Genomic DNA, 15,447 nt, shown 5'->3' with positions numbered 1-15,447 from the left:
GATAATTTTCTTTTAGATCTGTTTTTCGTTTTTTCGTTTCTTTTCCTCCTTCCTCTGTCTTGGCTCATTGTCAAGGTTGAATCTATTGTCTGTTCAGTAACCAGGAATTCGCGTGTTTATATTGGTCTTTGTCCTTTCGGAATCGAGTTTTGTTTTTTCATTTTTCCCCTTCCGCTGCTTTTATTAATCTCTCTCTCTCTCTCTCTCTCTCTCTCTCTCTCTCTCTCTCTCTCTCTCTCTCTCTCTCTCTCTCTCTCTCTCTCTGTGTGTGTGTGTGTGTGTCGTTGTACTTCTTGCGTTGTATTAACAACACCGTCTTCATTAGTTTTAATTACTCCCCTCATTACAGAAATCAGTTTAGCGACTGAAAAAGTTCTGGAACATTTGAGATAGTTTGCCAACACCTGTCGCGCCAACCCATCTTCCGCAACAAGGATTACTTAGCTTTATTATTCCCTTTTTTTCTCTTCCTTTCTCGGCTAAGTGTAGAGAATAGAATCAACTGCTGTTTGTCCCAATATTTTGCCTGTCCGTTGTGTTTAAGTTCTGGCGATGTGATGATATTTAAAAGCCCGAAAAATGCATATATTGATGACGTACAAGTTCTTATAATTTGCGTTTGTTTGAAAGGGTCGTCGTTAATGCCCGTTGTATTATTTACGTATGAAGTGTGCGCGTGTGTGTGGTTGCATGAGTAACTCCTGCCCCCCCCCCCCCCCCCCCCATCCCCATATCCCACTGTCACACAGTGAGCTGCTACACTGTCGGTGTAGTGTATAAAGTTTGCGATACTATTAAATATTTAATTTAAGGAGTACTTGGGGTTTGAAGTGTTCATGTGTATATGTGTGTGTATATATGTGTGTGTGTGTGTGTGTGTGTGTGTGTGTGTGTGTGTGTGTGTGTGTGTGTGTGTGTGTGTGTGTGTGTGAGATTTGTAGTATTTACACTAAATACTTTAAAGGATGGAATAAAATGTACTTGCATGTGTATGCATCTTTATATTTGCATACAGACTCGAATAGTTTAAATTGTTTTACATTACCTAGCTCAAGTTGTCCTTCCAGACAGAAGTTAAGTATTTCAATCTATTAAGGGATACATTAATGTTGGCGATTTTAAAGCTCAGGTAACGAATGAGCTTGCCATTTGTTATGGGTCGGCGATAAGAGCAGTGCACTACGAAAGTAATATTGCACCATTAGATAAAAGTATGCCTCCTCTTAAAGACCAGGATGCAGCCCCGGAGTTTAGGTAATGGAGGTTGCGTCACACCCAGCACGTCGCCATACCTGTGACGTGCTGTGACGTGGGCTGGCAGTGTCCGTGGGACGTAGGGGCAGTATGGTGCTTTTCTGTGCCTGCCCGGAAAGGAGCAAGCATCTGCTGAGGGTGAATGTTGTGACGAGGTGGATGAGGAGGTTGAGTTGGAGGTGGAGGTCGGGAAAAAGGTGGAACAGATAGTTTTCGGGGGCGATCTCCAGGGCACACTTCGCTGTCCCCCGGGAGGGAAGTTCAAAACAAACTTCAGCTCCCTTAATCCTAGCTCCTGCACCTTCCCCCACAGGCTCCTGACGACTCCCTAGGGAGACGTAGCCACAACCCCCCCCCCCCGGGCCCCAACCCCAGTCATTGTCACTCCGACCCGTTACGAGACTTGTATTAACTTCCGGAGAACTAATAGTAAAGCAAGTAGCTATCTCCTGCAAGGCTTAGAACAATAGTGGTTATAAATGCGTATCTACTGACAGCCATTCCAGGAGGGAAATCTGTTTTGCAAGAGTTTCGTACTTATTTTTTATTACTTCGGGCTCCTCGTTTTATTTTGGTTTATTTTTGTTTTGTGTTATTTGCTTTCGTCGCTCGGGCTGCTCATGCTGTGAATTCTCAGTGTGAGTGGACGCCTTGCATGAAAAATATACACATGTGAAGAGACTTCGCACAAAACGATCATATCCGGCTTTGAATGCAAGCACTCATTCGAACAGGTGAGCGAATACCCTCATAATGAAAATGAGTGTGAACGAATGTTATTGCTTTGTAACGTTGTGAAAACTGTCGTTTCTCCGCCCAGTCCGGTGGAGCGAAATGTCAAAGTTCACAGCCCGGGCCGTCCGTGCCGCGTGCCTCGGGGATTGTGCTCTTGGCCCGTCCTTAAGATGATGGAAGAAAGTCGGCCAGAACAAGGAAGAGAGGAGGGGTGGGGGTAGATCTGCTAGAAATGAGGCTGGGGGGAGAGGGGGTGTATGTTGCGAAAAAAAGAAAAGGGCGGAGTAAAGAAGAAAAGGGAAAAAATGTATGTGTATTAATACAAAGACCCAAAACTTGGCAAGTCAGAGGGAGAGAAAAAAAAAGGCATCATATATTCAAACATAAAAAAATACGTAGATTACACGATTACTGAGACAATAAAGGAAAATAGAGAAAATAACTCCCCCAAAAGTGCCTGATCCGCAAAAAATATGTATTCTCTTCATAAAAACGAAACAGTGACGTGAAGAAATGAGAAAGAAAACGGATAGCGCTCTGAAGGAAGTACTCAACCGATTCGATGTGGCAGTCGCATTCGACACTTCTTAGACGTTACACCCAAGGATCAATAACATAAAGATGTTTTGTAAGTACAGCATCTTGTGTTTGGAACTGGAAGCTGAATATGGAAATGATGTATGGGGAGAGCGAGGTGATGGAAGTGGTCGTTGTATGGGATTTAGACTAATTTGAATATCGACTGCAAGGAGCAGTTTTCTTTACCACGGGATAGAAAATGGGGATGCTATATTATGTAAATCGTTACCATTATCCGGAGAGACTTGTACTGGACTAACCCCCTTAGGTATACGCTCCTCTGGACACCTAAAAGGACACCTAGTTTGAAAATTAGACACCTGTCCACTCACCCTCTCAGCCTTCTGGTCTGGGCGTGGGACGTCAAGGCTCACCCATAAAAGTCCAATTGATCTGAAATCTCTATTCTCGTCTCTCTTTTTTTTCTACTTTCCTGAACGAACTAGGCGAGCGAACGTGTGATCAGGGCGTTATCAAGTGTCCAGATAGGTTGTGGTTCCTTAAGGATATGAAAATCTTGACTGAGAAGAAAATGTCGAGAGCATGGGCAAGGGGTAAGCAAGTTCCCCTCAGCAACATCCGCCTTTAATAATGCCAATGCACCCCTTCGCCGGCGTGGTAGAAAGTGCGTTCCCCTAGTAGCTGTCGGGCGGTGTACCAGTTTCACAGGTATGCAATACGTCGGCGGGCAACACGTTCTCCGGCGGCAACGCGTACTGTGGACTCTTGACCACGGGCCTTCCTTTGCCTCTAATGCGGGGCCTCCGACGACTGATTATATGGGTGAATGCAGCGGTGGTCTATGGCCTGGATCATTTGGCGAAACACTACTGTGATCTCCAGAACTGACCACCGGGTCCTTTATCAGAAGACCCTTTCCCAAAATTCCATTGAGATGAAGGTTGGGTTAGAGTCTTGAATAGAATGACTAGATTTGCTACTTTGGATAAAAGGACGACATGAAAAGGTCTTTGTTTGCTATGCACCCTGAGAAGTAGATAATTTTGAGTGTGAACTTAATCGTGGTATTATTGTTATTAGTATTACAATATTTGCTTATAGGGCTACATGTTCATTTTCTTTCTTCTGTATTGTTTGTTTTTGTTCTTTTTGTTTGATATTTTTGTGTGGGTAACAATTTACTCATTGAATCTTGAGATGAGGATCAGTGTAGAAGTTCCTTCCCATTTGACAACCCACTAAACGAGAAATTAAAATGTCGAATAAAGGTGGCTTTATCACATGGCAGAGATGGCGCGCCCCCCATTTAAAGCCCTACCACTCACCCCAGAGCCTCACCCACCGCCTCTCCCTCCCTTCTCTCTCTCCCCGCCTTTGGAAGGATTATAAATGTGGTGGTCAGTAATAAGGCCGTATTAGCGTCGCCCAGTTAGGGGAGTCGGGCAAAGGCCTCTCCTTAGAATACCTTACGCGTCGGGAAACGTCAGTGGCTGCTTCGCGTGCCGCTGACAGATGGCGGTGTGCCGTGGGCCGATGGCTGCCTATGGCGCCCATCTGGCACTTGATTATAAGTAGATTTTCTTCTTTTTCTGCTTTTCTTCTTCTTTTGCTTTTCCTCTGCTTTTTTATTATTCATCCTTTCGTCTTCCAACATTTTTTTCTTCTTTTATTACTACTTCTACCTCTCCTTTTTAAGCAACATCAACATAAAATTCAAAGCGGATTGGTAGGAAGAGAACAGGTAGAAACGATTTCACTAAATTTGGTGGCGGTAAACAATACACAGCATCTTGCTCTTGTCATTCTGTGTGAGTGTGCACTGATATTGTCACCGCATGTCTTATAATATCATTAATGTCCGGGAATAATATTTATTGGGATATCTGGTGACTTGAGACAGGTCTGATTTTAATATTCTCTTTCTAACGGTGGCTCTTTCTTGGTGATAAGGTTTTGCTTTGATATATATGTGAAACATTTTTGTGATTTTTGGAAATGTATGTTTAAGTTCTTAAGTATTTTGCACACACACACACACACACACACACACACACACACACACACACACACACACACACACACACACATATATATATATATATATATATATATATATGAATACACACACGCACACATATATATAAATACACACACACACACACACACACACACACACACACACACACACACACACACACACACACACACACACATATATATATATATATATATATAAACACACACACACACACACACACACACACACACACACACACACACACACACACACACACACACACATACACACACACACACACACACACACACACAAACACACACGTGTGTGTACAGATATATATATATATATATATATATCTATATATATATATATACACACACATATATGTATATGTGTGTGTGCATATATATATGTATATATATATATATATATATATATATATATGTATATCTGTGTGTGTGTGTGTGTGTGTGTATTTATATATTTATAAATTTATTTATGCATGTATATGTTTAACCTTTATCAAGATTTCAACCCTAATTCCCCTACAATTACAAACTGACTGATGTTCTCTCTCGTCCCCAAGGCGGCGCTGGTGTGGCCCCCGGGCGGGGAGGGGTCGCACAATAAGGGGGCGGGTGTCGCGGGCGGCGTGGGCGGATCCTCGCCGCCCACGTCCCAGCAAGCGGCGCCCCAGGGACTGGTGCACTGGATGAGCGTCATGGCCGAGCACATGAACAACCCCCATCATGATGCTGTGCATTACATGTGGAATGGCGTAGAGGTGAGTACCTGCTAGCTCTGTTTTCCCTTTATCCCTGTTTCAGGTAGAAAGAATAAAACAAAAAAATCGCTTGTACTGTATTTGTTCAGGTAAACAGCGCAGCCCCGCTGTATGCATCAGCCGTTGTCGCGTCTATGAATAATGGGCGCTAAGCATGAGAACGACACGAAGGAACGAGCCTTAATCCCCCGAGTCATTCGCTTCGCTCGTTTTCATGACTGATCATTAGCGATCACCGAGACTCTTCCGGAATAATGTCGTCCGTCGAGTCGTTAATTCCAAAACAAGACTATGCAATTTGTTCGCGTCTCTTTGTCGTTTTCCTCCGGACCAATTTTTGGAGACTAATGACGGCGAATTTGTTTAATTGTTTCAGTAGGATAATGACAGAGGATACATTAGACTTAATGATGAAAGTGAAGGTTGCTTAACTTGGTAATGATGACGTTGATTAGGCAATTACAGTATTGGAGAGGAAGGTGGTGATAAGAAGGATGATAAAAAGGCCCCATGACCTATAATGATATAGAAAATGCTAATGAGCTCTTCAGTTACCCTTGTAATGGGGCGAATGGGAAGTGGCCTGTCCATATATCTCTGTAATGAAGAAAAGGAGAGGAGAGAGAAGGAACTGAAACTAATAAGCCTTTGTAGAATTATCGAAGATCAACGAACCCTCGCATCGTGCTCTTGGTTGAGACACAGTAATCACAGACGAACACAGACGATAAGCAGAACAGGTAAGGTCCGTTCCGCTCGCGGGTTCTTTTGAAGCTGGAAGATAATAATAATACAGATTGGGGATGGATAAAACGGCCAAAGAATGGGATTTGTGGTTTAAGTATACCTACTACACCTTCCTCATTGTTTCCAGATATATGTGGAGATTAGGCATGCATCACGAGTACTGTAATTATTCAGATACTGGATGTTTGAAATTTTGCATGTCATGGCTCGAGACCAAGGACCAGAAATCAGCTATAGCACTATGCTTGTTGTGGAAACATTGCTACAAATGAAATAAATAATCCAACGACATCGAAACTGCGTAAAGAAGAGATTAGAGCAAACGCATAAATGAGTAATGCACACATTAGCGGCACAGTGATTGTTCTGTCAGGATAGTAAAGTAACACATAATAATACACCTAAACGTGAAAGTGCGGGATTGCGTAATAGGACTTGGCAGGAGCGCATAATCATGGCAAAGCGCAGGAAATGCGAATCATATAAAATCAATAAGTTTTTGCACCTCGGGAGCAAAGGTTATGGTTGCAAAGTGGTGCGCGGCAATAGCATTAAAAATGGGTTGATAATAACAATAAAATCATATGATTACAGTCATAATACCACATATAACAAGCCAAGGTTCCTGGAGTCTGATACGTGAATATGTAACCCCTGTCCCCCTCGCATTCTAATATGAAGGCGGTCAGCATCGGCAGGAGCGTGAGTATGAGTCACTTATTCGACACACAGTAGTATGAGGGGAGATCACGGGTTCCAGGTGAAACTACTTGTTAAAACAAAGACCTCCAATTTGACAGATCCAAGGGCTGCGTTTCAGGTGTTCAGGGTGAACCATCACGCACGTAATTCAGGGTTGCTGGTACTCGTCCACGTGTGAGTAAGCTTTAGGCTTTTTATCACTGTGATACAGTTAATAATCACTTATTTTAGTGTCGGGAGAACCTGTAATTCGGTTTACCACCAAAACTCACCGCAGCGCCAGGAAATCATCACCTCCGTAATGAGATTTTCTCCCCTTCCCCCCCATTTTATCTGCAAGGAAATTACCGCAGATGAAGGGAAAGAGACAGAGGTGGAGAGAGACAGGAGCCATCGGCAGCGGAAGAGAGCGAAGTGACACACGCTTTTTTCCCCTCCCGCTCGGGAGTTATTGCGCTTTACGCCGCGGTTAATGGCGGCCAAAAAACGCGCCTTTATTTCCCTCCAGCGGGCGCTTCCGAGGCGGAGCTCGGGAGGGATCAGCTGATGGGCATAGACCGGAAATGCCGCGCAGCGTAGGAGCGGCGAGGAGGAGGTCGAGGCGGCGACTTGCGGATGGCATGAGTCCGCGACAGCCGTAAAGATAATCGCCCGTGTCCCTTGTGCTCGTCTCTCTTCCTTTGGTCCGGGGCGATAACGTTCTATTAGGAACAGGGTGATGTTTTTATAATTTGGCCAAATACTATAATTTACGGTAATAAAGGATTTATATCATTATGTATATGCGATGTCCCTTTTTGCCAATATGAGGAAGGCGAAATTGCCCGAGGTGAATTAAATTTAATGTATTCAAATGAAATTCTAATCTAACATGCGAAATTAATCTTTAATCTGCGGGTAAAATATACATGTATGCAGTATATTATTCCAAGTAGACATTAATAGTTAGCAGCGGAGGCTCGTAAAACCCCGCGACCCACGATTAGGTCACAGACAAAGCTTAATTAGAACACTAGTAGAGTTTAAAGATATGCAGCGATTCCGTAGCTACCTACCCGTAGGCCCATAAAGGCATTAAAAAAAGGCTGAATGTCGTACAATAAATCAATTAACATCGCAATAAACGTCGGGAGCGGCCATTTTGCAAAAGAAAAGCACGTAAAGAAACTCGTGGATGTACCGTAGGTCATAAAGATAATTGGGGTTATTTAATTCAATAATTATGAAATTGCGGTAGCCGGAATCGAGGTAGGCCAGGCGCAGATTTTCCCAGGAGGAGGAAAGCCGCAGATGTTGTCACTTGGCGGAAAAAAAGATAAAAACGTGTTCTGAGATGTGATAGTAAAAATAATCAACAATGGAGGGAGAGAGAAAAAATAACGTGTTTTTAGTGGATAAAAGATGAAAAGAATTTGTTTTATGAATTTCCTTTTGAGGTCTTAACACTAATACTTTAGCACTAATGTAATCACTCCCCTAATCCCCTCCCCCCCCCCCTCCCCCGGTGATCAAGATAAGTCTGCGTCTCCTGTGATATCTTCAACAATTTATAGGCCTTCTGGTTTTGTGATTTTTTTTTTCTCTTTTTTCAGGCCGAGGGACTTTTTTCCCTCTTGGTTGTTTTTCTATTTCGCGTTAGACATTTCTTGTATTATTAGTCAAATTATTATAGCCTGAGCTCGACGAGGCAATTAAAAAACAACAACTTTTTCCCCTGTTTTCGTGCATGTTATTCCTTTTATCACGTCTTATCGAAGTCTTTCTCCGAGTGGATAATGAAAAAGTAGGCCTATGTAGATGTCCCCAAATTTATATATACTTTTTTTTTATGTATATTCTTTGTTTGAAGAGAGAGAAAGAGAAAGAGAAAGAGAGAGAAAGAATAGAAAGGGAGAGGCTAGAAATGTGTGGTAGTGGTTTTTCTTCTTTTTTACTTCTTTTGATGAAAGGTCAAAGATCTTGGAGAACCAATAACAATACGAACGAAGAACCACGGGAAGTGAGAAGTGCGGTGAGGAGGGGGTTGCAAATATTAGTGGTCATGTCACTGTAGATAGAAAGAAAGATAAAGAGATAGAGAGAGAGGGAGAGACAGAAAGACTGAGAGAGAGAGAGAGAGAGAGAGAGAGAGAGAGAGAGAGAGAGAGAGAGAGAGAGAGAGAGAGAGAGAGAGAGAGAGGAGTTGGGAGAAGGAGGGAGATCAAAACAGCAAGAAAATATCCATTTTGAAGTCCAACCAGCTGAGAGGGTCGTAGCGATCTGTAGAGACAAAAACTTGAAGAAACAGTTACTCGGCTTCAGCATGGAGCGGGCACGCGTACTAGCGAGTTCGGCGGAGCAACTTTTTCCCCCCGCTTTTCTTCTGGTCAACCTTAAATACATTATCATGCTAATATTATGCGACCGCTGAGGTGGCCTGTCTACGCTTTGACGAGGAGGGAGTAATAGCTGTTTGAGTCGGATGGCGAATGGGTAGGGATTAGTTGCGACTGCGAGCGGGGCGAAGAGCGGAGATCTGCGCACCGTAGGATTCGGCGGGACTGCTTTGGCCATGGCGAAAGTCCGGATTTATATACAGATGCCTGTTGACCCGTTTCCTTAATTGATTTACCTGTTTATTTATATATCTGTTTGGTTAGTCTATTCCAGGTTTGTATATGTTTATTTGTACATTTATTTATTTGTTTTACAAAGGAATAGAGGGCAGCGTGAAGGCGCTGTGTCTCAGAGTGTGACGTCAGATATCGAGGTAGGCATCACAAAGGTTCATTTAGTGGTGGTGTTGGGAGGAACAGTTACGATGTGATACAGACGGAGTGATAGGACTGATGCCACAATAAACGTTTTAGAGACGTATAAATGTGGAGCGAAATCTCGAATTGGCCCGCGAATACTTACGGAACTAACAGGATAATAGACTATAAACCTTATAAAGTATAAAATATTGGCCAAGAGTCTGGAGGTTTTAGCCGGTTTTTTTTGTTTGAAAGGAGCAACTATTCTTAGAGTAAAGGGATTGTGATGCAAAGAGAGAAGGAATCGGGTTCATATTCATATTTTTTATCAGTGTTGATTGATTATTTCATTCATCTCTCTCTCTCTCTCTCTCTCTCTCTCTCTCTCTCTCTCTCTTCTCTCTCTCTCTGTTTGTCTGTCTGTCTTTGTTTTTGTTTTGTCTCGAGCATCGCTGAATTCAAAACGTATCAGTTTATCTCCTGTCTGACACAGTAATAGAAGCGTCATTTTTTTATGTTCTTGTCGGAACCCCGGGACAGAAGAAGGAGGAGGAGAAAATGGATAATGAAGAAGATGAAGAAGAAAAAAAGGGAAGAAAAAGAAGAGGCGTTTGAGATCAGCTTCGTGATGAATGAAATCAGGTTATACGTTTTTTTCGGTTTTGTTTGGAGTCAAAAGACACGACGACGACGATGAGGAGGAGGAGGAGGAGGAGGAGGAGGAGGAGGAGGAGGAGGAGGAGGAGGAGGAGGAGGAGGAGGAAAAGGAGCAGGAGCAGGAGCAGGAAGATGAAGAAGGATACGGGAAAGTTAATTGGGACGGGAAGGGAAAAGAAAAAAAGAAAAAGAGGGAGGAAAAAGGTGAGCAGGAGGACCAGGGGAAGGAGGAACGGAGGAAGAGGAGGAAGGAAAGGAGGGAAGAAGAAGGAGGAGGAGGGGGGGGGGAGGAGTTAGGGGGGTCAACATCCCTTTGTCACTGGGGTCGGCTTTTTACGCTCGGGCCCTCAGTAAAACCTCAAGCCGGAGGGGGCGAGGCTGCAGCGCCGCACGTGAGGTTGCTGAGTCGCCGTGAAGAGTTGAGGAGAGAGGAGTTCCTCATAGGGTAAAGGAGCACCGGTCAGTCGACATACTTGAGAAGGGGAAAAAGACGAGAGAAAGAAAGGAGAGAAAAAGAGAGGATGTGAACCACGAGTCTGTGCAACGTGTTCTGTTTGGAAGCATTTATTTGTTTGTGTGTTCAATTATTCATATATCTGTTATTAAAGTAATTATTTTATTTTCATTATCATTATTATTATGGCTCTTGTAATTATTAAATGTAATTTTTATTGATGTTTTGTTACTATTATTTTATTTGTAATACTGCTACTTATTATTGTTATTGTTATTATTATTATTATTATAATTATAATTATCATTATCATTATCATTATCATTATCATTATCATTATCATTATCATTATCATTATCATTATCATTATCATTATTATTATTATTATTATTATTACTTCTGTTACTATTACTATCAATAATAGTAGCAGCATCATTATAATTTTCTGTAATTATTATCATTAGATTAGTTCCTTGGCCCTATTACCCTACCTCTGATCTTTGTTGTTTACTTTCTCACTTTCACACTGGTCAGTTAATTTTTCTTCAGGCAAAAAAAAAAAAAAAAAAGAAAAAAAAAAAAAAAAAAAAAGACAGGACGTTTAATAAGGTTATTAAAAAGGCAAGAGTAAGAGCAAAGAGAGAGAGAGAGAGAGAGAGAGAGAGAGAGAGAGAGAGAGAGAGAGAGAGAGAGAGAGAGAGAGAGAGAGAGAGAGAGCAAAGAATAAAGACCTTTAAATAGACACCAAAACCTGTTTATAAATATGATTACCGTGGCAGGGATTCAGAGCTCAGAGCACGTAGATTTATAGCCTCTTGCAAGCGATAATTTCATAAAAGGGTTTATAGCTATCATCGCCGGCTGGCTGTAATGATAAAAAAGAACGAATATGTATAAACGTATACAAACCGTATTGCACATGAAGATGAGACTGGTTCACGAGAGAAAAAGAGACAAAAAATTGCAAAAACAGATATCCGGATCACCGAAACCATCGCGAGTCGCCAGAGAGTGAATAATCTCTAATGATACAGATTCGAAAATAATTTCGAGAGCCCTTCACAGGTGACTCGTAGTGGCCTCTGCCCCGCCAACCTGTTTCTTGGGCGGGGCCGGCGGGCTGCTGTGCCACGAACCGCCCCTACCACCACAAGGCAAGGGGCTTGGGCGGTGGGAGGGAGGGAGGGAGCAGGGGGGTAGGGAAGGGGCAGGAGGGAGTGGGAGAGGAAGGGAGGAGGGGACGAGAAAGGGGTAAAGGGGTGGGAGGGAGAAGGAGGGAGGGAGGAAGTAAGAAGGAGATAGAGAAAGAGTGGGAGGGAGTTGGGAGAGTAAGAGGGAGGGAGGAGGGAGTAGGGAGGGGAAAAAATGAGGGATAAATGAAAATACAGTAGATAGAAAAAAGAAACACAAATACGCATCTATAAGAGAAGCAGAATTTATTATAAAGAGGAACTCGCATTGGACGGGGATAAAACAGCAGCCAGTTGCTCGTTACAGATGATTAGCTTCACAAGCACAGAAACCAAGCAAGCAAGCAAAGCGAAAATAGCAGTCCTTCCTTTTAATAACTCACTCAGCAGAATACCTTTTATGACGTCCTCTCCACTCCCTGCGCCTGGCGGTCAGATGCTTTCAGGACTCCAAGAGGGAGCGCGAGGGAGGATTGGGTGTCTCAGGGTAATTATGCTTGCTGATTGAGGGCTCACTGGCAATCTAAACTGTTCGCAATCATATGCATAGGATCATGAGTTCACTACGAAGTGTTTGTGTAATATATAAGCCACTAAGTACCAGTTAAATATGCCATAAGTACCTACACATTGCTATAATTGTGATAATTGGCTCATCAGTCCTCATCATCTAAAGTCATAACAAAACAATTAACCGTAAAACTAAACAAAAACAGACCTTGCAACTTGGACGTGCACCCTCACTCTCCCCCCTCCTCCTCCTCTCTCCTCCCCCAGTCCCGCCCCCCTTCGCTTCCACCCACCTTCCCCGCTCCCCCGCCTACCGACCACGCAGCCACCCTAAAAAACACAAATAATAGCAAGGTATGAATGCCCTCTCCCTCTCTCTGTCTCCCCCCCTCCCTCTCTCCCTCTGTCTTTCTCCGCCTCTCCACCCACTACTGCCATCCCCCCAGACCTCTCACCTCCCCCCCCCTCTCTCTCACCCTCACCCCCCTCCATCAACCTCTCACCTCTGGAATGTGTCAAGGAGGAGCCATCTAGCAACTTCTTTTCCGAACAGACCAGCTATGTGATGCAAAAACTCACCCGGGGTTGCGTCCTTGCCAAGGAGGAGATAGAGGTGGAGGAGGGAAAAATCCGTGAGGCCAAGTGGAAGAAAAAGCGTTGCTAGGTAACAAGTTTGGGATTTTTTTTTTTTTTTTTTTTATTTGTGGGGTTTATTTTGGAGCGGGGGAGATGGAGAAGAGGAGGGTGGGGGTGATGTGTGGGAGTTGGGTGGAGGGTGTGAGGGGGGAGGGAGAGGTTTGCTGTGTTGGTGGTGATAGATGCTGGTTTCTGTTTTTTTTTTTCTTTTTCTTTTTTCTTTTTTTTCGGGGGGGGGGGGGGGCGGGTGGTATTATTGTGGATATGACGAATTGTTTACTGGAGGTCAGGTACCCACAGTCGGGTATCTTTACGGAGTGCTTGTATGTTCTTTTTTTTCTTTTCTTTTTTTTATCACTTTTTTATTTTTATTTTTCTCTGGCGGTGACAGGTTGGCTTCTTTCTTTTTTCTCCTTTTTTATCGCTTTCGTGGTACGTTGATTTTTTCCTACTTATCTTCTTTTTCTTTTCTCTTTTTTTTTCTTATGAATACCGCTTTTTCTTTTCTTTTTTCTTGACAACAGGGGATAATTATTTCCTATTTTAGGTTTATATATACAAATAAATGTGCGCGAGTATGTAGTGACCGCTTGTACTTGTTAATTTCCATGTCATAGTTTATGTTGCTCTGCAATGGTTGAGATGTGTTGCCAGAAATTAAAAGAAAAACAGTACAATGAGTAGGTGGTATATTCAGCCATATGGGCAGACTTACATTTGACCAAACACACACAAACACACACACACACACACACACACACACACACGTATGTGTGTATGTATATATATATATATATATATATATATTTGTTTTTATTATATATATACATATATATTTGTACACACACACACACACACACACACACACACATATATATATATATATATATATATATATATATATATATATATATATACACACACACACATACATTCTCTCTCTCTCTCTCTCTCTCTCTCTCTCTCTCTCTCTCTCTCTCTCTCTCTCTCTCTCTCTCTCTCTTTCTCTCTTTCTCTCTTTCTCTCTTTCTTTCTTTCTATCTTTCTCTCTTTCTCTGTCTGTCTCTCCCCCTCGCTCCCTTCCTCTCTCTCACTCTTCATCTCTTTCTCTCTCATTTCCTCCCTCCTTCCCTCTCCCAAAAGCTCTCCGTAACAGGTTCCTCCACCACCACCACCTGTTCACCCCGACACTACCCCCCCTACCCCCCCCCCCCCCGGCAGGCAGCGACGCCACCATCAGTAGTAGGTCGTCCGCCTCAGCCACGACCTCTCGCCGAGTGACGGTTCTCCCTGGAGGCTGTAGGTAACTGTCTTCAGCTGCTGGACATGGTGGCTTCGATGGAGGATCTGATCCGCCGTAAATGGAAGGCGTGAACTAGGGTAGAGGGGAGGAGGGGGGGAGGGGAGAGGGTGGAGGAGGGGGGGAGGAGGGGGGGAGAAGGTGGAGGAGGGAGGGGGATGGTGGATGGGGAAGGTGTGAACGGAAGGGGATGGAAGAGGAATGAGAGTGAAGGAGGGATAGATGGAAGGGGATGGGTAGAGGGCGATGAAGGGATGGAGGGATGTAGAGGAAGAAAGACGGAAGGCGATGGGGGAGGAGGGATTATGGGAGTAGGGGCATTGGAGTTAATGGGGGAGATAAAGGGAGATTAAGGAAGGATGAAAGTAGGTCTGCGAGTTAATGGAGATAAGGGGAGGGAGGATCATTAGACTAACAGGAATGAGAGCAGTGGAGAGGTAGGGAAGGAGATTTAGGAAAATACCGAAAAGAGGTAGTTCTAAATTAGATGGGATGGGGGTGGGGTAGATGAGGAAGTAAGAACGCATGAAAAAAGAAAAAAATGCTCTTAAGATATAGTACTAGCTATGTATCCTATAATTATATACCGGCAGTATACTTTTTTTCTAAACAAAATGACTAACAATAAAAACAACAGCAGCTATAAGCCGAAGGAAAGTTGACTTAGGCAGGAAGTGGCCCGTTGGCGTATGTGATCCAGTTTAAATTGAAAGCAGCGGCAGGGAAGGCATGTCTACTTGGGTCACTGAGCGCGGTGTTTAGAGGAGGGACGGGGGAATAAGGGTGTGGGGAGGGGGGTGGGGAGTTGGAAGGAGAGGGGAAGAACTGAGTAATGAACAGCGGGAGAGGTGGGAATGTGTCCAGATTGGTTGGAAATTTGTTCAACAGGTAGTAGTTGTCTGGGAGAATTTTGCGTGAAAACATTTTTTACGATGTTTTGGTCGTTTGTGAAAAATGAAAGCATTTTCTCTTCTTGTTAAGAAGACGAAGAAAGTCAAGACATTATTTGATGATTAGCACATAGGCTTATCAAGGTTAGCTTTCTCGGGTCCGGCTTCAGAAGAACGGAAGATATGAGGAAGAGAAGGGGGGAGGGGAGAGGGTACAGGGCATGGGGTTTAGAGCAGGAAAGAGGGGAGGGGAGGGGGAGATACGAGGTGGGGGATGGGAGGGAGTAGAGAGA

General features: G+C 43.5%; 1 protein-coding gene across 1 annotated transcript in view; it reads left to right on the top strand.

The window, feature by feature from the left end:
• The first annotated feature begins 5,114 nt into the window (after nt 1-5,114).
• The window catches only part of LOC125031629 (zinc finger protein rotund-like), a 127,528-nt gene continuing 117,195 nt past the window's right edge, over nt 5,115-15,447 (top strand). The window contains 1 exon segment of the mRNA XM_047622513.1: nt 5,115-5,333. Within this exon segment, the coding sequence (XP_047478469.1) occupies nt 5,115-5,333 (219 nt within the window).

Source organism: Penaeus chinensis, chromosome 13 (assembly GCF_019202785.1).
Source record: "Penaeus chinensis breed Huanghai No. 1 chromosome 13, ASM1920278v2, whole genome shotgun sequence".
Taxonomy (NCBI): Eukaryota; Metazoa; Arthropoda; class Malacostraca; order Decapoda; family Penaeidae; genus Penaeus; species Penaeus chinensis.
The sequence above is the reverse complement of the archived record's forward strand: the minus strand, read 5'-3'. Positions and strand labels throughout refer to the sequence as shown.